The 26,264-nt window shown below is 36.6% G+C and overlaps 1 protein-coding gene across 2 annotated transcripts in view; it reads left to right on the forward strand.

Moving 5' to 3' along the window:
• The window catches only part of COL5A2 (collagen type V alpha 2 chain), a 182,133-nt gene that overhangs the window by 131,265 nt on the left and 24,604 nt on the right, over window positions 1–26,264 (forward strand). For both annotated transcript variants that reach the window (XM_027126120.1, XM_027126110.1), the window contains exons 13-33: window positions 234–287; window positions 1,283–1,336; window positions 2,250–2,294; window positions 2,912–2,965; window positions 11,445–11,489; window positions 12,590–12,643; window positions 14,864–14,962; window positions 15,308–15,352; window positions 15,470–15,568; window positions 16,826–16,879; window positions 17,113–17,220; window positions 18,277–18,330; window positions 18,916–19,014; window positions 20,239–20,292; window positions 21,023–21,121; window positions 21,247–21,300; window positions 21,395–21,448; window positions 22,429–22,482; window positions 23,210–23,263; window positions 24,858–24,902; window positions 25,442–25,540. In XM_027126120.1, the coding sequence (XP_026981921.1) occupies window positions 234–287; window positions 1,283–1,336; window positions 2,250–2,294; window positions 2,912–2,965; window positions 11,445–11,489; window positions 12,590–12,643; window positions 14,864–14,962; window positions 15,308–15,352; window positions 15,470–15,568; window positions 16,826–16,879; window positions 17,113–17,220; window positions 18,277–18,330; window positions 18,916–19,014; window positions 20,239–20,292; window positions 21,023–21,121; window positions 21,247–21,300; window positions 21,395–21,448; window positions 22,429–22,482; window positions 23,210–23,263; window positions 24,858–24,902; window positions 25,442–25,540 (1,377 nt within the window). The remainder of the gene's footprint in view (window positions 1–233; window positions 288–1,282; window positions 1,337–2,249; window positions 2,295–2,911; window positions 2,966–11,444; window positions 11,490–12,589; window positions 12,644–14,863; window positions 14,963–15,307; window positions 15,353–15,469; window positions 15,569–16,825; window positions 16,880–17,112; window positions 17,221–18,276; window positions 18,331–18,915; window positions 19,015–20,238; window positions 20,293–21,022; window positions 21,122–21,246; window positions 21,301–21,394; window positions 21,449–22,428; window positions 22,483–23,209; window positions 23,264–24,857; window positions 24,903–25,441; window positions 25,541–26,264) is intronic.

Genomic DNA, 26,264 nt, shown 5'->3' on the forward strand with positions numbered 1-26,264 from the left:
CATCAAATCAATACCTGACATTAATCTGTGTCTCTGTGTAAGACATGTTTCCATTTGCCTTGCTAATTTTTGATCACCTAGATGTATTTTGACAGGTAAAAATATACTTCTCCTTTTTCTTCTTAGGTTTGTTAGCGAAAAACTATGTACCAGATGTTTCTTGGAAGAAAAAGTGTATTATGCAATTAATGACTCTGAAATGCCTTATCTGGGTTTTTTTTTACCCTCAACAGGGAGCTCGAGGATTTCCTGGGGCTCCTGGTCTTCCAGGCCTGAAGGGTCACCGAGTAAGTTCAATCCTTTGTAATCCTTTTAGATACTGGGGCTTATAGAGTAGGGTCTGGGGAGCTTTACCTTCAAAATCGTTACAATTCCATTTGTCAATTGCCCTTAACTGGCTGTGGTTGTAGTAGTCATCTGCAGTTATCAAAATCACAATGCTTTTTTTTACATTTCCTTTGAATTTCATTTGATTCTATAAACAAATGTATTTTGAGTTCTTACTATGTAATACTGTGAATACTATGAATACTGTGCTATAAAAGAAAAAACAGTGATAAATGAGAAATGCCCAAAGCTGACTCTCAGCTTCAGGCTAATGATATTCAGTTAAGAAAATATGCAATTACTATATAGTGGAATAAATGACACAATACTATAAAGTGTACTAGATCACAGGGGGTGCCTAGCCAGCTCAGCCCAACTCAGACATGGAAGTCTATAGAATGCTTCTCTCTTTATAACTCAGGATAATTAATATGTAACTATTATGTTACATACATATATAGAAATTACATATCTATCTATCTATCTGAAAGCATGGTTGATATTCACTCAGTGTACATTGACTGGCCTCTGTTTTGAGTGGTTGAGCTTATGATTAGAATGCTTGCTTCTATACTAGTTATTAAATATTTTGAACATCACTCCTGGATATAAACCATATTTTATAACTATATAAATTCTATAATTATTTGTTTTCTCTAAGGCCACCATAGGTTTTTTATTTGTTGCTATAAAATAAATTTCTATGAAGTCACAAAAATTTGAAAGGTGAGAACATTGCACATTGAAAACATCATTTAAAGAGGGAAACCCTACTTTAATTTTCTTTGAATAGACTTTCAAAAAAGGTTGAGAATTTGGAAACATTTTGAGTAACAACTGTAAATCTGAGAGCCGTTTTCATAAGGTACTTTCTGTGAGCTTATTTTTGGTTCTTCTTTTACATTTCTGAGGCTCAAAAAAGCAGTAAAATACAAATTTATATTTTTCTTCTCAGGGACACAAAGGTCTTGAAGGCCCTAAAGGTGAAGTTGGAGCAATCGGTTCCAAGGTAATTGTATAGTATCTGAATGCAACCTCACTATAGCATTTCTGTTCTGCTTCAAGTCTAAAATTTTTTTCAGGACCACCTTAAATAGTTCTGGAGGAAAGAGGAGTATAAAAAATGAATAGTTAAGTAGATAAATTTAATAGATAAATATAATCTTTCATGGATGTGTGGCAATAGATTTAGCAGGGTACACAACATGACTTAATTTTGCCACCAAGAACAGCCACCATGGCACTGGGTTTCTACCAATGTAGGATGGCTGTTATCTTTATATAAAGATGCACTATGAATTCACCCTCTAAAACACATTTACTCTTTCTGTTTTCTTTAAAAATATCTGAGAGTTTTAGATGGTTCATTAGTCCCATTATTTAGTACCCTTTTAATTCTAGGGCCTTTTGGCCATCATTTCTTTCCCAAATTTATTTATGCTTCTAGAGGGAAAGAGAACATTCAGGAAGTACAGATGACTTTTTAGTAGAAAGTACGATGAAATACATATGTGGAAAAGCATTTGGCTTTAAATTTGTCATATCTAAGCTTCCTATAAGAGATCTTAAAGGAATATTACAGTCAATTTTAGCTTTCTAAATTTTACTTGACCTAAAGTATTATCAGACATAGACAAATAGTTTTTTTATTCTAATTAATGTGGCTAGGTGTGATAGTTCTATCAATCTTGCTTAAATCCCCAATTTTATTTTAGACTTATTTCTGTAGAATCTAAATTTCCATTGTATTTTGAGAAAAGGTGTTACAGCAGAATTCTGAGGTCCTTCATTGAAAGTATACCTTTCAAATGCTCACTTTGAAAAATAAACCTTTAAAATAACACACACATGGAACAAACAGAATGATATGAATATCAACTGAAGGTTTCTCATATTGTAATATGATCTCCTTTTTGCTTTAGGGTGAAGCTGGCCCTACTGGTCCAATGGGTGCCATGGGTCCAATGGTACGTAAAAATTTAATTCTTTGCTTTTTTAGATTATACTAAGAGAATGTTTAAATGAAAAAAAAAAAAAAAGACCTAGAGAACATATGTTAGCTGGTGAAATAATCCTTTATTATCAGCTGAAAGGCAAGCACACTATGAGAATTGCCCCTTCAGGGCTTCCCTGGTGGCGCAGTGGTTGAGAGTCCGCCTGCCAATGCAGGGGACACAGGTTCATGCCCCGGTCCGGGAAGATCCCACATGCCACAGAGCGGCTGGGCCCGTGAGCCGTGGCCGCTGAGCCTGCGCGTCCTGAGCCTGTTGCTCCGCAACGGGAGAGGCCACAACAGTGAGAGGCCCTCTTACCGAAAAAAAAAAAAAAAAAAAAAAAATTTGCCCCTTCAAATAGAAAAGGCTTCCTGCATTACATTGTTTTTCTTATTTGTTGAATGCCTTTATTCTTTTTCAGTAACCAGTGATCAAATCAGGATTATTGTAGATTTAGGCCATTAAAGCTAGGTTAAGTGAAATCTATTTAGGCCAATTATAATGAGTCTTGATCGATTTGAGTAGTGAAATCAATCTACCCTAGAAATTCAAGTAAGATGTTTCAAGAGATGTTTCTTTATCATCTGCAGGGCCCAAGAGGAATGCCAGGAGAGAGAGGGAGACTTGGGCCACAGGGTGCTCCTGTAAGTATGTGTATTTCAACTCTCTCAAATGCTTTACTGAATATGTGTTTTAAATGAGAATGACATACTGGTTGCCTACTTTGTAATTTTTATACTTTTTATTTTGAAACAAATTTAGGTTTACAGAAAAGTTGCAAAAATAGAAGAGAGTTTCCATGTACCCTTGTACACTATACCTACCTTCTGTTAATGTTAACATCTTACATAACCAAAGTACATTTGTTGCCTACTTATTTTAATACAGAATTTAAGAAATAATAAAAACATTTAGCAGCATGGAGAATCATAGACTTTGGAATAGTAATCACATTATAATAACAGGTAATATTTATCAAGCACTTATTATCTGCCAAGCATTCTTCTGAATATCTTTATCTCTTGTTCATCACAATCCTAAAAGGTAAGTACTATGAATAAACCCTTTTAAAGATTAGAGTATCCTGATCATCGTCCCTAGTTGTACAGATTGAGAAATTCTCTTGCTGTCTGTCCATCTACATTGAACCTGGAGGGGGGCGTTATTTTGTTCATTCTCATCACATCTCTCTGAAAGTCGGGCTATACTTGCTAATATTTCAAACTTAAAGTTCATTATATTTCACCCACTTTTCTTTTGACAATTAAAGACTGCCACCTGGCCTCTGTTATTTTGATATCCTATCCTCCCCATTACAATTAAAGTTCCCAGGTTTATAGCATCCCCTACTATTATCCCATAGAAGACAACCACCTTAGTGCTTCTCAGTGATACCAAAGTCAGGGCCTTGATTCAGGAGAAGTGAGACCCTCTCACTAGGCCATTCTTTATCACTTACAGGCAGAGTATCCTCTGGAAGTGTAGAGAATATTGTAGAATATAGTCAGCTATTGCCTTATCCAGACATACATATTATGTCCAATCTACTGTGTTCACTTCTCTGTGCTTTATTCTACCATCTGCCTGGGAAGTTCCAGCATTTCTGCTTCACTTAGTGTGTGCCATTGCTCTTTCCAAGTTTCTAAGAACTATTGTCCCTGTTAACAACATTTCCCAGGGTGTTTATCAGGGTGTTAAATATGTATTATGGGAGAGTGCTTCCAAATCATTAAAATTCTCCAGCTTTATATCCTGTCCCTCTTGATCCAGTACCTTCAGGACCTAGTCCCATACATTCTTTCTTGGATTCTGCCTCTACAAGATGTATAAGACTTATAGATTTTTTAGTGTAGAGTCTCTTCACTCTTTTATCAGAAACAGCATTTCCTCAGTGCAGTTATTTTGTGACTTGATGCTAATTGTTGGTCTGGTGGCCGGGGGAGGAGCAGGTGGTGGTGGTGGTGGCATATGTTGTCTGATAAAGTAGAGGCCTTTGTTTCATCTTTAAGCAAGAGAGAAGTATAAGCTGTTAATGGTGGGAAGGAGCACTTCTGTAGGCCCAGAGGCTTCAGGGTATTTGAGATTTCAAAGTTCTTAAGATATCCCAATGCGAAATTTCAAGGTCCCATTCCCTCCAATCAAGGGCCCTGACCATGGCATAGCAGACTTTCCACATTTTAGAGTTCAACCTTCTCAAGAGCACTTAAACCTTTATCATAAAGTCCTGGGCCTAATCTTCAACTTTTTCTTCCTTCTGGTTGTAGAAGATGACAATATTTTTAAATGCTGCTAAGGAGATTTATATTGATGTTTAATTACCATCAGCCTTTCAACATCTTTCTCCAATGGATTCACTTGACAAGACCCATGCAGTTCCATTAACTTTGTAATTGTTACATCCCCTAAACCTTCTCAAATGCCTAAGCTATTGCACCCATAGCCCATTCCCTTACACTTGTACCCTATCTGAGTTCACTACTGGAGACAATATTTACTACTGCATCACTGCAGCATGCCAAGAGAAATCCATACTCCATCTATTGCCAGCTGGCCAAGGAGGAATCCAGGTTAAAAACTCCATTTTAGCGTCGGCTTTCTTGACTACCTCTGGCACAAATGATATATGGGTCAATTTTCCAAGGAAATGGCATTAAAGCAGAGTTGTGTGCAGGAAATTTGTTTTCAGAATGCTCTCAGAAACTACACCCTATGGGACTTCCCTGGTGGTGCAGTGGTTAAGAATCTACCTGCCGAGAGGGCAAACAGCAAAAGCAAGAACTATAATCCTGCAGCCTGTGGAACAAAACCCACATTCACAGAAAGACAGACAAGATGAAAAGGCAGAGGGCTATTACCAGATGAAGGAACAAGATAAAACTCCAGAAAAACAACTAAATGAAGTGGAGATAGGCAACCCTCCAGAAAAAGAATTCAGAATAATGATAGTGAAGATGATTCAGGACCTTGGAAGAAGAATGGAGGCAAAGATCAAGAAGATGCAAGAAATGTTTAACAAAGACCTAGAGCTAGAGGAATTAAAGAACAAACAAACAGCGATGAACAATACAATAACTGAAATGAAAACTACACTAGAAGGAATCAATAGCAGAATAACTGAGGCAGAAGAACGGATAAGTGACCTGGAAGACAGAAGGGTGGAATTCACTGCTGCTGAACAGAATAAAGAAAAAAGAATGAGAAGAAATGAAGACAGCCTAAGAGACCTCTGGGACAACATTAAATGCAACAACATTTGCATTTAGGGGTCCCAGAAGGAGAAGAGAGAGACAAAGGACCCAAGAAAATATTTGAAGAGCTTATAGTTGTAAACTTCCCTAACATGGGAAAGGAAATAGCCACCCAAGTCCAGGAAGCACAGAGAGTCCCACAGAGGACAAACCCAAGGAGAAACACGCCGAGACACATAATAATCAAATTGGCAAAAATCAAAGACAAAGAAAAATTATTGAAAGCAGCAAGGGAAAAATGACAAATAACATACAAGGGAACTCCCATAAGGTTAACAGCTGATTTCTCAGCAGAAACTCTACAAGCCAGAAGGGAGTGGCATGATATACTTAAAGTGATGAAAGGGAAGAACCTACAACCAAGATTACTCTACCCAGCAAGGATCTCATTCAGATTCTACAGAGAAATCAAAGGCTTTACAGACAAGCAAAAGCTAAGAGAATTCAGCACCACCAAACCAGCTCTACAACAAATGCTAAAGGAGCTTCTCTAAGTGCGAAACACAAGAGAAGAAAAGGACCTACAAAAACAAACCCAAAACAATTAAGAAAATGGTCGTAGGAACATACATGTCGATAATTACCTTAAACGTGAATGGATTAAATGCTCCAACCAAAAGACACAGGCTTGCTGAATGGATACAAAAAAACAACACCCATCTACAAGAGACCCACTTCAGACCTAGGGACACATACAGACTGAAAGTGAGGGGATAGAAAAAGATATTCCATGCAAATGGAAATCAAAAGAAAGCTGGAGTAGCAATACTCATATCAGATAAAATAGACTTTAAAATAAAGAATGTTACAAGAGACAAGGAAGGACACTACATAATGATCAAGGGATCAATCCAAGAAGAAGATATAACAATTATAAATATATATGCACCCAACATAGGAGCACCTCAATACATAAGGCAACTGCTAACAACTATAAAACAGGAACTTGACAGTAACACAATACTAATAGGGGATTTTAACACCTCACTTACACCAATACTAATAGGGGATTTTAACACCTCATTTCATCCAAAATGAAAATAAATAAGGAAACAGAACCTTTAAATGACACAATAGACCAGATAGATTTAATTGATATTTATAGGACATTCTGTCCAAAAACAGCAGATTACACTTCCTTCTCAAGTGCACACGGAACATTCTCCAGGAAGATCGCATCTTAGGTCACAAATCAAGCCTCAGTAAATTTTAGAAAATTGAAATCATATCAAGCATCTTTTCTGACCACAGCACTATGAGATTACAAATGAATTACAGGGATAAAAACGTGAAAAACACAAACACATGGAGGCTAAACAATACATTACTAAATAACCAAGAGATCACTGAAGAAATCAAAGAGGAAATCAAAAAATACCTAGAGACAAATGACAATGAAAATACGACAATCCAAAACCTATGGGATGCAGCAAAAGCAGTTCTAAGAGGGAAGTTTATAGCTATACAAGCCTACCTCAAGAAACAAGAAAAATCTCAAATAAACAATTTAACCTTACGCCTAAAGGAACTAGAAAAAGAACAAACAAAACCCAAAGTTAGCAGAAAGAAAGAAATCATAAAGATCAGAGCAGAAATAAATGAAATAGAAACAAAGAAAACAATAGCAAAGATCAATAAAACTAAAAGCTCTTTCTTTGAGAAGATAAACAAAATTGATAAACCATTAGCGAGACTCATCAAGAAAAAGAGGGAGAGGACTGAAATCAATAAAATTGAAAATGAAAAAGGAGAAGTTACAACAGACACTACAGAAATGCAAAGCATCATGAGACTACTGTAAGCAACTCTATGCCAATAAAATGGACAACCTGGAAGAAATGAACAAATTCTTAGAAAGGTATAACCTTCCAAGACTGAACCAGGAAGAAATAGAAAATGTGAACAGACTAATCACAAGTAATGAAATTGAAACTGTGTTTAAAAATCTTCCAACAAACAAAAGTCCAGGACCAGATGGCTTCACAGGTGAATTCTATAAAACATTTAGAGAAGAGCTAACACCATCCTTCTCAAACTCTTCCAAAAAATTGCAGAGGAAGGAACACTCCCAAACCCATTCTATGAGGCCACCATCACCCTGATACCAAAACCAGACAAAGATACTACAAATAAAGAACATTACAGACCAAGATCACTGAAGAATATAGACACAAAAGTCCTCAACAAAATACTAGCAAACAGAATCCAACAACACATTAAAAGGATCATACACCGTGATCAAGTGGGATTTAGCCCAGGGATAAAAGGATTCTTCAATATATGCAAATCAATGAAAGTGATTCACCATATTAACAAATTGAAGAAGAAAAACCATATGATCATCTCAATAGATACAGAAAAAGCTTTCGACAAAATTCACAACCCATTTATGATAAAAACTCTCCAGAAAGTGGGCATAGAGGGAACCTACCTCAACATAATAAAGGCCATATATGACAAACCCACAGCAAACATCATTCTCAATGGTGAAAAACTGAAAGCATTTCCTCTAAGATCAGGAACAAGACAAGGATGTCCACTCTCACCACTATTATTCAACATAGTTTTGGAAGTCCTAGCCACGGCAATCAGAGAAGAAAAAGAAATAAACAGAATACAGATTGGAAAAGAAGAAGTAACACTGTCACTGTTTACAGATGACATGATACTATACATAGAGAATCCTAAAGATGCCACCAGAAAACTACTAGAGCTAATCAATGAATTTGGTAGAGTTACAGGATACAACATTAATGCACAGAAATCTCTTGCATTCCTATATACTAATGGTGAAAAATCTGAAAAAGAAATTAAGGAAACACTCCCATTTACCATTGCAACAAAAAGAATAAAATACCTAGGAATAAACCTACCTAGGGAGACAAAAGACCTGTATGCAGAAAACTATAAGACACTGATGAAAGAAATTAAAGATGTTACCAACAGATGGAGAGATATTCCATGTTCTTGGATTGGAAGAATCAATACTGTGAAAATGACTATACTATCCAAAGCAATCTACAGATTCAATGCAATCCCTATCAAATTACCAATGGCAGTTTTTACAGAGGTAGAACAAAAAATCTTAAAATTTGTATCGAGACACAAAGGACCCCGAATAGCCAAAGCAGCCTTGAGGGAAAAAAGCAGAGCTGGAGGAATCAGACTCCCTGACTTCAGCCTATAATACAAAGTAACGGCAATCAAGACAATATGGCACTGGCACAAAAGCAGAAATAAAGATTAATGGAACAAGATAGAAAGCCCAGAGATAAACCCAGGCACCTATGGTCAGCTAATCTATGACAAAGGAGGCAAGGATATACAATGGAGAAAAGACAGTCTCTTCAATAAGTGGTGCTGGGAAAACTGGACAGCTACATGCAAAAGAATGAAATTAGAACACTTCCTAACACCATACACAAAAATAAACTCAAAATGGATTAGAGACCTAAATGTAAGACCAGACACTATAAAACTCTTAGAGGAAAACATAGGAAGAACACTCTTTGACATAAATCACACAAGATCTTTTTTGATCCACCTCCTAGAGTAATGGAAATAAAAACAAAAATAAACAAATGGGACCTAATGAAACTTCAAAGCATTTGCACAGCAAAGGAAACCATAAACAAGACGAAAAGACAACCCTCAGAATGGGAGAAAATATTTGCAAACCAATCAATGGACAAAGGATTAATCTCCAAAATATATAAACAGCTCATGCAACTCAATATTAAAAAAACAAACAACCCAATCCAAACATGGGCAGAAGACCTAAATAGACATTTCTACAAAGAAGACATACAGATGGCCAAGAAGCACATGAAAATCTGCTCAACATCACTAATTATTAGAGAAATGCAAATCAAAACTACAATGAGGGGGCTTCCCTGGTGGCGCAGTGGTTGAGAGTCCACCTGCCGATGCAGGGGACACGGATTCATGCCCCGGTCCAGGAATATCCCACATGCCGCGGAGTGGCTGGGCCATGAGCCATGGCTGCTGAGCCTGCACGTCCAGAGCCTGTGCTCCACAATGGGAGAGGCCACAACAGTGAGAGGCCCGCGTACGGCAAAAAAAACAAAACAAAACAAAACAAAACTACAATGAGGTATCACCTCACACCAGTTAGAATGGGCATCATCAGAAAATCTGCAAACAACAAATGCTGGAGAGGGTGTGGAGAAAGGGGAACCCTCTTGCACTGTTGGTGAGAATGTAAATTGAAACAGCCACTATGGAGAACAGTATGGAGGTTCCTTAAAAAACCAAAAATAGAATTACCATATGATCCAGAAATCCCACTGCTGGGCATATACCCAGAGAAAACCATAATTCAAAAAGACACATGCACCCCAATGTTCATTGCAGCACTACTTACAATAGTCAGGTCATGGAAGCAACCTAAATGCCCATCGACAGATGAATGGATAAAGAAGTTATGGTACATATATACAATGGAATATTACTCAGCCATAAAAAGGAATGAAATTGGGTCATTTGTTGAGACATGGTTGGATCTAGAGACTGTCATACAGAGTGAAGTAAGTCAGAAGAGAAAAACAAATATCATATATTAACGCATATATGTGGAACCTAGACAAATGGTACAGATGAACTGGTTTGCAGGGCAGAAATTGAGACACAGTTGTAGAGAACAAATGTATGGACACCAACGGGGGAAAGCTGGGGTGGGGGTGGGATGAATTTGGCAATTGGAATTGACATGTATACACTGATGTGTATAAAATTGATGACTAATAAGAACCTGCTGTATAAAAAAATAAATAAAATAAAATTCAAAAAAGAATCCACCTGCCAATGCAGGGGAAATGGGTTCGAGCCCTCGTCTGGGAAGATCCCACATGACGTGGAGCATCTATGCCTGTGCACCACAGCTACTGAGCCTGCTCTCTAGAGCCCACAAGCCACAACTACTGAGCCCATGTGCCACAACTACTGAAGCCTGTACACCTAGAGACCGTGCTCCACAACAAGAGAAGCCACCACCATGAGAAGCCCGTGCACCGCAGCAAAGAATAGACCCACTCTCAGCAACAAAGGCCCAACGCAGCCAAAAATAAATAAATTTATTAAAAAAATAAAGAAACTACACCTATGAAGAAATTAATAAAATAAGCAGGATTTGCCATAGGGAGAAATCAAACTGTGTTACATTTGCAACAGAGACCTCAATCTTCATGAGCCTTCCATTCCATGGGAACAGTGGAGCTGGGATGGCTCTTCAGACTGTTTTGAATGGGGGCTAATCCTTTGTACCACTGCATTGACCATGGAAGCGCATAACCTTGGGATAGCTAACTCCTTTCAGCAATTTGTGGGGAGGGTCTCAACTGGGAGCCATCACAGCTTATAACACTTCCAGCAGTGGTAGAATGATTATTTCTGTGCTGAAGGGGGATCTGGGTGACACCCGCAGCATTCACTACTACTTAATTTCCTTTGTGTGTGTGTGTGTACATGTGTGTGCACATGTGCTCTAGGTTTTTGTTTTACATGGAGTGCATTCCTTCCTCTGGGTTATTCTATTAAGAAGAGCCCAGTGTTCAAAGTTTCATTGTCTTTGAGCTCATTTGATAGAAGGTGACACGTTCAAGTAAAAAGAATCATTTTAATCAGTTTGTATTTCCAGTCTTGATTTTTCTCTCTTATTGCTGTAAGGGTAGATGTGCTTATTGCTACTTTACGCATGTTGTATAAATGTATTTTTATTGCTATTAACCTAGTTAAAGTTGTCAGTTAACCTTAATATTCATTCTCCAATTTTAACATAGACATTTTTATAACGTAAATGAATTGTCAACAAATACAGTAGAAAATGCACCGTTATCTTGCCTCTTCTCCTAACTAGGGACAACGAGGTGCACATGGTATGCCTGGAAAACCTGGGCCAATGGTGAGTGTATTACTTTCATAATCATTCATTCACTTATTCATTCATTCTTCCATTTGTACATTCATTACCATTTACAAAGCACCTACTGTGTCCCAGGTGCTTGGAACAGAAAGACAATAAACACATAGTACTTGTCTTTGAAACCTGCCCTGTCAAAGAAGAGAGATATATCAATTGATATTGTAGCATAATGCTATTGCTAACTTCTGTGATAGGGAAAGCAACCTGAAGTATGGGAACCTACCTGTACCGACACCAGTAGTGAGACAAAGAAGTCAAGAAAGACTTAAAGAGGAACAACTTTTAAGCTTAGTCTTGAAAGATGAGTATATACAAAGAACAAGAATACAACATGGTCCGTACAGTGGATAGGTGAAAAACATGATGAGCTCAGGGAGATACTCAGTACTAGGAGGGTAAATCGGATTTGCAATTACTTGCCCTTAAGATCTTTTCTTCCTTGTTACTCATAAAAAGGAAACAACCTATGGGAGGAAAAATAAGTGTAATTTAAAAGGGCTTTTATTAATGCAAAACTGATGGATTTAAAATACAGTCGTCAAAGAAGAATCAGGATAACCTAGAATGAAATTCCTCTTACACTCATTTCCTTTAAATCCAGCTTTAAATCAGTGGTTTAGACTCTATTCATGCCTTCCCAAATGTAGTATAGTGACACATATTCACTTTTTATTAGCCTGAAAAAAATCACTTCAAAATATCCAGATGATTCTTAATCATCATTTTTATAAAGTGAAGTCCTAGATTTTGGTACAATGTGTAACTTTCTAAAAACTATCCTTATTACTTGGTTAACACAAAGAAAGTAATTTCTCTAGAAGCAGTTGTTTCAAACAATTTGTGTTTGTGACTGACTCTCGTATGCTACACTAGGAAATTCTGTTATGTTTAATACCACTGGACATGTCTTTTAGCACAATTTCATATCAGTGTTGTAAGGTTCTTATGATAAAATTATATTATTATCTTTGTGATTTTAAAGTACTAAGTGGATTATTCTTATATGTCAAAGTACAGAATAAAAGATTTCATGTTAATTAAAATACACGTCTAATCATTTTTCTGGTTTCTTTTAATAGGGTCCTCTTGGGATAACTGGTTCCGCTGGTTTTCCAGGAAATCCTGGGTTGAAGGTAAGATGTTACTATATTTAGCTCTTGATGACATGAATTACCTGAATCCCAAAGTAAAGAATGTCATTTCTTTCATTGAAGAGTGTGGAAGTCGCTCTTAACTAAGGAAAAGAGCCTAGCGTATTCTCAGTGTCCATTATGGTAGGGGAAAAAAAAAGAAAATGAAAAATATGATATTATTATATAATAAGTAATTAAAAGAGAATTACTTATAATCATGCACTGGTAGTATCAAAGAGTCTGTTGCAATAGGACTCTAACACCAGACAATTGTAACGGCTGTGAGGGGTAAGGGTTTAATCTGAATTGAACTCTATTCTTGGATACAGTGCCTGGCAGTAATAAATAGCAGAATGTTCTAAACGATAGGAGAGTAAAATAAATCCGAGGTGATCAAAAGGCCACACAATATTGGCCTCCACTTCTGCTCCCCTTCTCCCCACCTCCACTCCCGCAACTTACACAATCATTAATGGAATGCGTGGGGAGGCTATTTGGCTGTCCATGTGGAAATGGATTGGAGTATTCTGCTGGGATGATTTACATTTGTAGTGAGTCACAACTTGTTCTTTCTCTCAACACTTTGGATGATAAATCCATGTATTACAGTGGGAGGTTATTAAGATTATATTAGCTAAATTAGTGAATAAACTCAGAACACTACCTTCAAACTTTGAACAACACAATACGTTTGATTTTTCTCACACCCGGTTTTTCTTTGGCAATAATTTTCTTCATCTTGAAGAAGGGATTTGCTCACAAAATTCTGCTGTACAAAAATAACCGTGGCCAGTCACCTCACCTCTCTAAATCTTGTTTTCTCAAGGAATTTTATTGAAGATTAAGTGAGAAAATATGCAAACCCTTAGCATAGTGCCTGAGGCAGAGGATGCCCTCAGTACAGGCCCACGCTTCTTGTTAGTGGGGCCACTCAGATTGGATTTGAACTTCGAAACAAACAAATAAACAAACAAAAAAATCTCTAGTTGACATTTCAAGTATTCTTTGAAATGTGAGAGTCATCAAGTCAAATTATTCTTCGGCTGTCTCTAACGCTGACTTTAAATTCTGTGCCACAGGGATGTGCCTGCTTTATTTTAAAATGGTGCCCTCCGTTGGTTCACTAACCAGTCCCTCCGTTAACTGAGAACTCACTGTGAACTCAGCCGACTAGGACCTGCTTCAGTTCCCCTCTGTATCTGATCTGCTCCCTGAAGTCCTAAGTCTGCTGCCACTGACTCTGACATGGGAAGGCCCAAACTCCCTGTGTACCTCAATCAAAATAGGCAAAATCCCTTCCCTCTCTCTCTCTGTAAGACTCTCCACCCTCACACCGAGCTCTGGCTAGAGAATTCAAGGAAGAATACTCACAATGCCCCGGACTCTCACTTAGCAGGAAGTGGTTTCTGCTCCTACTGTGGCCTCTAGTTAAGACTTCACTAGCCATCATAGTTTATACAGTAGTTCACTCTGGATACTTCCCTCTCCTCCTGGGTTTTTCTAATACGGGCTGTTGGCTACTGAAAACTCCTCAATAAAGTCAAACACCTCACAAAACCGTTTCAGAAATTGTTTCCCTGTCCTACCACCACCCCCAACATAAAGACCACCACCCCTGGTGTTTGTTTTTGGCCAAAATTCTGCTATACCTGTAATATTCTTCCAGGCTGTCTGGCTCTCTAGATGAAGAATAAACTTTCACGTCTAGTTCTTTGTATTTCAGTGAAGGATAAGAGGGATTCCCTCTAGGATTTGATTTACATTAGGTACCTAATATGTTAGATAAAATGCAGAAACTCAGCTAAGTTTGAATTTCAGATAAATAAAGAATAACCTTTTAGGATAAATATGTTCCAGATATTGCATGGGACAAACTTATTCTGAAATCATTTGTTGTTTATCTGAATTAAAACTTAACCAGGCATCCTGTATTTTTATTTACTATCTGGATCCCTATCTTGGGTTGAAACAAGGGTAGCTATCAGGTGACCTTCACCAGGTTGCTCTGCTCTGCATGCTGTGGGCATCATCACATCCAGAGTGGCGGGAAGTGAGTCCATCCCTTAAGCTAAGTTAGGCACACACCCCTGGAAACTACTTTGTGTTCTTGACTCGTTTAAATGATTGAGTGTAAAATGTAAAACTCCAAATAAGCAGTCAGCTTTGAAACACACCACACTGATATTTTCTTAAATTAACGTTTTCCTCGTACCCCTTTAGGGAGAAGCAGGTCCCACTGGGGCACGAGGCCCTGAAGGTCCTCAGGGGCAAAGAGGTGAAACTGGGCTACCGGGTCCTGTTGGCTCTCAAGGTCTTCCTGTAAGTTCCTAGTATATTTAGAAATTATCACTGAAAGCTGGACATGTTTTATAACTATTGAGCAAAGGCAACGTATTTTAATATATTCTCTTTCAATTCTGAATGAGTGTTTAGAACTCATGAAAAAAAAAAATGTCCCTTGTCAACTCTGCAAATTTTGTCTATTTTATGGAAAAGGGAATTAATTAGTCATAAAAGTGATTTTCATAATATAATGGTGGTTGATTTATTTTTCCTTTCTTTCTTTTTGGTAATTTTTCTGCCTCCTTTTGTGAGATGGGTGGACATCTGAATACCACCCTAGATATGGCTTAATATTTCATGAACTTTTCCTGTATCTTTTAGGGTGCAGTGGGAACTGATGGCACGCCTGGTGCCAAAGGCCCAACAGTGAGTAACTAACTTCATTTATGCCACATGAGGTTCAAATGGGCACAATCCTTTGAACAGTGACCATAGACTTGTGCCTAGGTCTCTGCTCATCATGTTACTCTTGCATTCCAATAGGGTTCTCCGGGTACCTCTGGTCCTCCTGGCTTAGCAGGGCCCCCTGGATCTCCAGGACCTCAGGGTAGCACTGGACCTCCAGGAATTCGAGGCCAACCGGTAATGTCCATCAAAGAATTATCATCCATTAGTATAATACAACTAAGATTGCCAGAGAAATAATATGCAATGAGATACAGTGAAACATAGATAATGTGACTTATTTGAATGAGGCAAAAGAAGGTAGGAATTTTTGTAAAGTGGAAGCCAAATGTTAATGTACAATTTACATGTTTAAATTCAAAGGGGAAAATTATTGCACTATGTTAAATTTTAGTGTTTTTTGTTTCAAATAGTAAGGTCATAACTTCATGATCCACCTCATAGAATTTTATAGAGTTCCATAACAAATATGGAGACACTTTGCAAGCCAGTATGGGGAAATACGGAGTTTTCATGGGTTATAATGACAACTTGGCTAAAATGGGTTCAACAGCTATTTCTTAAGATTTATTCTTGAAGAGTGCTTCCAACATGTTGTTTATATTGAATGAGTTTCCACATTTTGTATAAATTTGTATGTTTTATATTCATATATTTATCTATTGGTAAAAATATATGGTTAGTTCTTAAGAAATAAACACATTGAGAAATTGTGCTTATGTATCTTTTAGCTTGATATATAACAAAACTTTGTTTCCTATACTACTTAAAACAAATATTTTAGATCCTGATCTAAGTAATTTGATTATGCTGATAAATCCTTTTTAAATGCTAGTGACAAATTTATAAAAACATGCGTGTTGTTGGTATTTTACATTTGATTTTATCATGTTCTCAATTTAGCAATCTGGTTCCCACAAATTATAGTACAATTGGTATTATAAAGACATACATACCCAAAACTCTTGAATACCCTAAAGATAAAATACCCTATTTGAAGTTGTCAAATCTCAATAAATAGAACATAAATATAAAATTATTTTGATTTTGGGTGAAGAAATCTATTTCCTAAAATAGACTCTAAATAGATTTATCTATTGAAGTTGTCATTGTTAGTTCTAATTTTTATTATCAAATTGTAATAATAACTGAATAATTCTAATTATCCTACTATGCATGATTAAAAACAAGATTTTAAAAGTAAATCTTTTGAAGACCCCTGTAAAATATACAAACTACTACCTAACTATACTGGATTTTATAAAATTTCACACACATTCTACAAGATTTGCATATTTAAAAAAATTATTATACTGCTGATTCAGTACAGATTCAGCTGTAGAAAATTTTCAAGGCCCATTCACTGCAATAATTAAAGCAGGTTGGACTGGATAAATATCTTGGTTCTTAAAATTATCGATGTTTTTATTTTAGGGTGATCCAGGAGTTCCAGGTTTCAAAGGAGAAGCTGGCCCAAAAGGGGAACCGGTAAGGTTTTATTTCTTTTAAATGATAAGAAGAACATGAATATTATCCAGAAATGTAAGCCCAAAATACTCAAGTACTTCAGATAATGACAGTGAGAATTATAATACTTTTGGATGGAAATAGTTTGCTTAATATAGTTTAAAATTTGTGACTGACTTATTTAAATGAATCTTTTGACTATAACTCCCTTGTCAAATGGCTCTTTCTGGTATCTGTCCTTCTGTTTTCAATAGGGGCCACATGGTATTCAGGGTCCAATAGGCCCACCTGGTGAAGAAGGCAAACGAGGTCCCCGAGGTGATCCAGGAACAGTTGGTCCTGCAGGCCCCATGGGAGAAAGGGTAAAATTTGAATGATTGAATAAATTCTTATAGTTGTGGGGGAAGTACATGAATAACTTTTGGAATAGTGAGGAAAACTAGAGCAATTAAGAGAAATGCTAGCAGGTGCCTTGCACAGTTCAGTATGGCTATCTTTGAATTCAGGGAGCCAACTGTCTAATCATTGTTCATTCATTCATTCATCTAATATTGACTGAACAAATGCTCTATGCCAATTTGGTATATGGTGCTTGGGATACATCAGTGAACAAGAATGCTATGGGTCCAGCCTTCATGCAGGGGCTAGTAAACAATAGTTTAGTGGGGAGGTAAGCAATAAACAAGTTAACAGGTAAATAAAAATATAATTACACATTTTAATAAGTGCCATATACACTTAGGGAATAGCAGGGTGATGTGGTAGAGAGTAACTTATGACAGTAGTGTGGCATTAGGTTGGTGGTTAGGAAATAAGATTCTTTGAGAAGATGGCATCTAGCTAAGATCTGAAGATTAAGATGAGCCAGCAAGAAAACTTGAGAGAAAAAGCATTTTTCAGCAGAGGAAACAAAAAATGCAAATCCAGGAGGCCAGAAAGGGCTTAGTGATTTTGAAGACCAGAAAAGGTTGCTGTGACTGGACTATAATGAAACAGGTCTGAAAGGGAGAATAACAATATCACCTTACTTTTGTATGGAACCTCAGAAAATGCAAAGGGCTTCACATCAAAGACAATACTAATGCCTGCAATCATGGACATTTTGATTGTGGTAGATGGTACCATTTCTTTACCTCTTGTATCTATATCTATGTATCAGTTTTTCTCTATGTTTAATTTTATAATGAAGTGGTAAAATATTTTTTGATTTGAATAATTTTGGCTCAGTACTTACATATATTTTTCAAAATTTAAAATGTCTTTCTGTATAGTCAGGTTATTTTTTCTTGTACATATCTATTGCTGTGTTGGGTTGATCATAGCTCCTAAAACCTTATAGTACTAAGAATAAAAATCACCCACTCGTTATATATTACAAAAACATCCACAATTAAGAATCACATTTTGGTCATTTGTAGGGTGCTCCTGGCAATCGTGGTTTTCCAGGCTCTGATGGTTTACCTGGACCAAAGGTAAGGTTATCCTATCAAGGTTGACACTCCTGTGGGCAGTGTTGCAAAAGATGCCATTGTCCAGCATGGTGATCTAGCCTTGGTCCACATGGGTCCAGATCTAGAAAAGAGTTGGACACAGATGTTACTCCTACTGCCAAATCCCTCTTGTGCAATTTCTTCATTATAGAGGTCTAGGGGAGAAGGATGATGGTTGGAGGTGTATTGGAGTTTGTTTTCAAACTTTCCAGGGACATTCTTGAGAAGAATAGGCCATAAATCTTTCCTTTAGCCGATATATATTTTTTCCTTTATCTAGAAATTTAGACTGTTTCAAAATTTGGGGGTTTCTAAATCTAAGTTATTGGAGTGAGGCTCTAAATACAACTTTCATTAGTTAATGATGAAAAACCTCTATTCTACAAGGAATCCAAATGAGAACAAAATGTGAAGTGACACGGTTTACAAAGAAGTCTTTGTAACTACTTTGACAAACTCTTTTATGTTATACTAGTGGTTTGATTTGTAAACAAGGATTTTATATATGCTTGCTTTTGTTTCCCTGCACTCCTTTTTCCTGATATGTTCTGCTTTGCTTTGGAACAGGGGGCTCAAGGAGAGAGGGGTCCTGTAGGTTCTTCAGGACCTAAAGGAGGTCAGGGGGATCCAGGACGTCCGGGGGAACCTGGGCTTCCAGGTGCTCGGGTAAGAACACAGCAGTTTTTTGCTACATCAACCCAGGAGATATGCTCCTGAGAATTCATTAAAGGTTTTTTAAAGGTTTGTTTTTGTTTTTTTAATAGCTTGCTTTCACGACTTGGAACATTTCTTTGTTTTTTTCTTTGGGTTTGACCTGATTCATTATTTTTGAAATAATGAATGGTTTGCTATTTTTATCATGTATAGAAAAAAAAAAAAACTTCTAGTCTCCTTTATTCAAAGAGGTATGTATTAATAATTTTACCACTTGATATGAAAAGAAAATCCTTTTTATCAATTTTTATGATTTTTCTTTACTTGCTGATGAACAACTTATGTGACTTTTAGCACAGAGAATTCCTGACAAATTTCATTTTAACAAAATGTCACTTGAAAATTCATTAGAACTATGGAAATACCCTTATATTCAGTTGTCAACAATGCCCCTTAAAGAGAAAAGGATTATACAGAAAGCTTCATGGAAAGATACATTTGGCTCAACATAAGTTCTTTGTCCTGAACCCAGTGTTAGATATATGAGTAAAAGTCTCCTACAACCCTTTCTCCTTCTACGTGAGAAACAGGCATTGGGTTCATCTTCGATAAATATCTTCGATATTCTTCCCTAGACACATGATAAAGGTGGAATGCCAGTTGAATGACCATTCAATTACTTTTAGTAAAAATGATCCCTGATTGTAGACTGCATTTGGACTTGGAGGACTATGAATGAATTAAAAAAACTGGTAGGAGGCATAGCTTTGGATTTCCTGAGTTTGCAGGGACTTCTACCTGGGCATTCACCTTGCTGGGACCAGTATAGTATGTCCAAGGTGCTGTTACAAATATTGGTTATGTGAGATTTCAAACCAGGGTGGCTCCTGCACCCACCACGTAGACTGATTCTCTCACATCGGGCCTCCCATTGTGGGAGGCTTAGAGTCTGGCCCTGAAGGCTGTGCTGTGAGGACTCCTCCCAGTGGGGAGTCCCACATGTGATGCCTTGTTGCATGTTGTGTTGTCTGCCCTGTATCCTGCCCTGTATCCTGAAACCAGGTTGAGTGGGGTCCATGATGGTCCTGTGAGTTTGTCAAGAGGAGCCTAAGGCTACTGAGAGTGGGCATTGCAAAGCGGAACTGGATCTTTTTAATGCAGTGCTATTTTTACTCTTTAGAATCTTTACTCCAGTTGCAGGTCAGCAACAAACTGACAATTGCTTTTAATTTTTAGGGTCTGACAGGAAATCCTGGTGTTCAAGGTCCTGAAGGAAAACTTGGACCTTTGGTAAGTAATTTAAACAAAAGTCCACCACCATTAATATTTCTCAATAGACATGCAACTTACATGGTAAGATGCTTATTTAAGGTTAACATTTTTGATCAGGTGGATGCTGATCATGTTTACATGTTTAAAATGTACCTTCCTCTCCTGGAAGCAAATATTAAGGATCTACGTATTTTCAAAATGACCAAAAATTGATAACGTTGTATTGAAATAAATGCTTGAGATTGTAATTGCTTCTCTGACATAAGTGAAAAAGTTTCCATCATGTATTTATTAATATTAGTGGAATTTGTTAGCAACAAACATTCTCATTTCTTGATATCCTTCCAATTTTATACATTTAAGAGATAAGTGGGTATAAATTTGAAAATTCATATATTCTGGGCCCTTTCCTTATACAGCAAATGTGAAATGGAAGTCCTGAGTTTTCATTACCACAAACAAGAGTAAATGAAAGAAGGAAGATTTCCCCTATTAATATGAGAATGTAAAGAGACATAAAGATGAGGCTTGTGTATAGAATAAGAATAAAGTCTCCGTTCTAAACATTCAAATACCTCAGCAGTTGTTTTTAAAAACACTCAACTGTCCTGATTCACTAAAATAAAAATGTGGCTTAATTTAAAACTTACATAACTTTTGTAGTAAGGAAAGGCAAGTGACAATTTGGGTGACGTAACATTCAGAGAGAACTTATGTGAAACTTACATTGCTCCTGTCAATTTTGTAGGGTGCTCCAGGAGAGGATGGCCGGCCAGGTCCTCCAGGCTCCATAGGAATCAGAGGGCAGCCTGGGAGTATGGGTCTTCCAGGCCCCAAAGGTAGCAGTGTGAGTACAGTGTATATGTTGCCATCTCATCATAATCCTCACTTGGAGCTGACATGTTTATAGCAAACTGATTGAACTTATAGCAAACTAATTGAAATTTAAATTAGTTTGCATTGATTCTTTAGGGTGACCCTGGAAAACCTGGAGAAGCAGGAAATGCTGGTGTTCCTGGGCAGAGGGTAACTACACATTTTCTGCTAAAGAAAAATATATATATGAAATCACCCAGATTCTCATGGTCTCACCTCATAAATTATCTCTCTGCGATGTTAGGGAGCTCCTGGAAAAGATGGTGAAGTTGGTCCTTCCGGTCCTGTAGGCCCCCCGGTATGTAAGTTTTAGTGAGAATATATTCACATTGCATTCTTCAGTGATGTTTGTCTGAGACTTTACTCATGGGTAGGTTTAGGGGGGAAGTAAATAAAAAAGTGCAAGATGGAAGAATTTCAGTTATATCTTTTCTTTTGATTCCTGTGCTGGCATCTTCTGCCTTTTTAAGTAGAATTATTGGTCTTTTCATTTTAAACTTCTATGAAATGCTGATGGTAAAAGCTACCTCATCATCTCTATGTTATCACAGTTGAAAATTATGTGAGGAAAGTAGTGTCTGACAAATATTTTATACTGTATTTTATTTAAAATATATAAATACTCGATTATACCAGGTTTTTTTTTCTAATATTGTGTCTTATAGAAATTTATTTAAGCATTTTTGTTTGTTTGTTTTGTTTTTTTTGGATGGACTAAAAAGGAATAATATTTATCCTTTGAGGTATATTTTCATCCTAGGATTTTAAAATTGTGTTTATCAGAAATATTATGGCATGTTTATTTGTTTTGGAATGGGGCAATTTAAATATCTTTTTTAAAATGTTAGCTTTGCTTTCTTTAGTTATTCTAGTTTTGAAGGTTTGATTAATAATTTTTATAACACTGAGAAACAAACTACAATGGAAACATTAATTACCTTTTAGATTAGACATATAAAAGTAATGGATTTTTCCATGCCAATAGTCAATTTCCCCCCAAATTTTACAGTTGGCTCCAGACATTTATGTTTGGATAAAAAATGAACACATGTTGTCAGTTTCTTCACTGGCTTTAGAAGATATTTTCTCACCATCAGGGACTTAAAACGGTACAATTAGTTGACATTTAGGACTAGTTTATTATCTTGCTAAAGTGAAAAACTTGTGATTGGAAGAAATACAAAGAAATATAAATACTTCTGGTGGTTCACACAAGTGGGAAGCAGACATAAGGATCTGGCTCTTGATGTTCATGGTTTTCTTTCCTTCGTGACTTAGGGTCTAGCTGGGGAGAGAGGAGAACAGGGCCCTCCAGGCCCCACTGGCTTTCAGGTATGCACTGACTCAGTCTTCCATTTCTTCTTCCCCTAACCAAAATGCTTTTTTATGAAAAGATATGGTTGAATGATGTGAAATTCTACAATTTTCAAAGGGGTCATTCCTCTTTTAGTAAATAAGATAGACATTTGGACAAAATCAAACATTTTTACTCAAAGAGACAGAACAGATTTCCCCTGAACAACTGATCAAACCCCAAACCTATTAACAAATTATAAATCATAAAATGTTCTTAATATCTCAATAAGATTTATTTAACTATATTGAGGCTTATCTAATTTTATTGACACAGTGTCTGAAATTTTTTGTTGAACAAATTTTCATGATTTATTTAATTAAATATGATGGTATATTAATAGCATAGATAATCATAATTTGGGGAAAAAACTGTCAGGACTAACTTTCAATATTTATTCTAGCAGCCTAAAGTATTGTTCTCAAAGCCATTAAAAGCTCCACAAATATAAAGAACCTACTGTTATATTCTTACCTCTTTTTTGCTAAGTGGTGTGCAAATGAAAATCTAAACCTACGAACTGACTAGCTGCTGTGTTATGTTAGAGGATGTAGGTTTCTCATTTTGCTTTGCTTAACTTGTGTTTAAATAATGTCTTTTGCTTGAAAATACAATCAGGGAGCTCTATGAATTGTGAACTGTTAACATTGGTGGCCTATTAAATTTCCACAGAGTCACAATTTTATATTCTTACTTTTGCTTTAGGGGCTTCCTGGTCCTCCAGGGCCTCCTGGGGAAGGTGGAAAGCCAGGTGATCAGGTAAGTGTTTAAATAATAAGGATAGCAATACTGAAAATTGCTAACATAATATCACATACTATGATATCACTTACTACAGGCTCTGTTCTGCTTTGCTTTAAATTAACTATCTCCTTTAATCCTAAAAACAACTCTTATGTACTAGGTACTATTATTATTATTATGCCCATTTTACAGATGAGGAAAATAAGGCACACGGATGTTAAGTAATTTTCCCAAAGTCACACAGCTGATATGATTTGAACCCAGGTCATGTGCTTATACTGTGTTCTTAATCACTAAATATGTCTTACTGTACATTTTACTGGAGCCTTCATAAACGGTTATGAACAGAAACTTACCATTTTATTTCTGTCATTTTACCAGCACATAGGTTTATGTAATTTATTTTTCTTTGAGTGATTTATTCATTCATTTAACTGTTCAAAAATATTTGCTGAGCACTCTGTGCTAAGCTCTACTAAGCCTTGGCCTGAACCAATTGAACAAGATGGGCATGGACCTTGCCTTATATTTTATTTTACTAGGAGACAGAGAGTATAGAAAGTCAGTTACAACAGTAGCATATTCTAAATGCTATGGTAAGAGAGGCACTGTGTGTATGTAGACCTAGAAGATGCACCTAATTCAGACATTGGAGTTTAGAAAAAGTTTCCTGGACAAAATAGTATCTTTTATAAGATCTGAAGGAAGAATGATGGTAAGCGGGGAGGAGGGAAGGCAAGAAAATACTCCAGGAAATGCAAACAGCAAGTGCAAAGGCTTGATGATCAAATTTAGGCACTGAAAGAAGTTCGGTAGGTCAGAAATGTGAAATACAGGTTGAGGAGGGTGAAGAAGAGGCTGGAGAATGACAGGGGCCTGATCCTGGAAAGTCTTAATTTGAGTCTAGTTTGTTCTTATTATTAGAGTAATGGGAAGCTAATGAAGGGCTTTTAAGTAGAGAGAAATACTATTACATTTGGGTTTTAGGAAGATCATGCCACAATGAAGACAATACATTTCAAGGGACAAGACTGGAGGCCTACTTGATATAGTTACTGTCTTTATCGAACAGAGAAGTTTTAAATGACAAATTTTCCTTTAGTTAAGAACGAACTTTTAATGTAGTCATGACAGCATTAGTTTGAACCCACAATTCCTAGTACAGTGTGTTGTCTATATTATATGTTCAAGGAATATTTATTAAATTGAATTGAATTGGTTCTATTTAAAAGATTAGTACTTCATTGCTTTTAATCTCACTTTCCTCTGTTAAGTTTTTCACATTCCATTAGGAAATAAAAGGCCTTTTGCTTTTATTTTATTGTTGCTAAAAGTAATATCTTTGTGAGATAATATTTTGAATGAACTCATTGCCAAAAGTCAATCATTCAGGTATAATATAAACTTTTCTGGAAAAGTATTTCCATCCAATGTATATGATATCCCATTGTTTATAAAATTGTACATATTTTTCTTTCTTCAATATTATGGGCTTAGTCAGACTTCTAATAGTATGTTAGAAGAAATTAGGTATATGATCTGGAAAGATTTCTAATAAATACCTAAAGTTCAGCTGAAAGTTTTTCATTTAAAAAAATGTATTTTATAGGGAGTTCCTGGAGATCCTGGAGCAGTTGGCCCATTAGGACCTAGAGTAAGTATTTTCTTCTTCATGATTAACTTTGTGTCCATTGGCTTCAGTTTAAAAAAGCATCTTTTATCTTAAACTGGGCTTTAATTGTTACAGTTTTTTACTTAATGAAAATCAATCTTATGAGAAATATTTTGTGCTGTGAAACTAGTATATGCTTACTTCAAGTTCATTTCTTATTAAATTAGAAAACTGAGTCTTAATAGTTGCTCATTTCTAAATTTTTCCCCAGTAGAAGTCATTTTTCACATTTCCAGGAACACTTTTTCTTTTTTTTTCCTGTGGTACGCGGGCCTCTCACCGCTGCGGCCTCTCCCGTTGCGGAGCACAGGCTCCGGACGCGCAGGCTCAGCGGCCATGGCTCACGGGCCCAGCCGCTCCGTGGCATGTGGGATCTTCGCGGACCGGGGAACGTACCCGTGTCCTCTGCATTGGCAGGCGGACTCCCAACCACTGCGCCACCAGGGAAGCCCACCCAGGAGCACTTTTAACCCATTTTCAGATCAAGCACTGAGACTGTTTGACATTCCCATGTTGTGTAGGGAGAACGAGGAAATCCAGGGGAAAGAGGAGAACCAGGAATAACCGGACTTCCTGGTGAGAAGGGAATGGCTGGAGGACACGGTCCTGATGGTCCAAAAGTAAGTATGGTAGTGAGCTCAGTAGTTTAAAATGGTCTAAAATTACTGCTCAATAAACACGTAATGGTGCTAGGATTTATTATTATTTATTTCTCTTGTTTTTACAAAATATTTGATTATATAATTTCTTCAACAAATATTTAATGAGCACCTTCTTGGCTTTTCTTTGGCACTAAAGAGTCAGCTAAAAAAGAATCTCTTCTTTGATGGGATTTTTGATCACTACATAAAGTAGTGATACATTCTCATATACAAACCTGTTTCTAATATTTATTTATATAACTTTTATTAATGACTTCTATTAATAAGCAGAGGCAATAAATCGAAAATAGTGTAATTTATTAGGATGTCTTCCTAATCATATGCTCCATTTTCCTTGTCTCAGTTTCTACAGTTCTGCTTACTTAATATATGAAAGTATGTCACTTTTGAAATCCGAAATTACAATACATTATACGGCAAAAATCAGTACCATTTCCTTTTGGGTGCTGTTTTAAAATTGGTAGAAGACTGTGTGGCCAACTTCAGTGCAAACAACTGAAGTAGAATTTTTCATGATCATATAATATTAGATCCCTTATTACCTTCAAAGGCCAGAGTGATTGAAGAAGATCTGCCTCAATTTAATTAGTGAATGAGCCTGAAAGCCAGCTTCATATGGGTTCTTTAGAGAGAGAATGGAATACTCTCTAAATGTGATGTCTTCTTTTTTTATTAGAATCCC

This window comes from Aethalodelphis obliquidens, unplaced genomic scaffold (assembly GCF_003676395.1).
Source record: "Aethalodelphis obliquidens isolate GAN/ISIS:26980383/991018 unplaced genomic scaffold, ASM367639v1 scaffold2, whole genome shotgun sequence".
Lineage (NCBI taxonomy): Eukaryota > Metazoa > Chordata > Mammalia > Artiodactyla > Delphinidae > Aethalodelphis > Aethalodelphis obliquidens.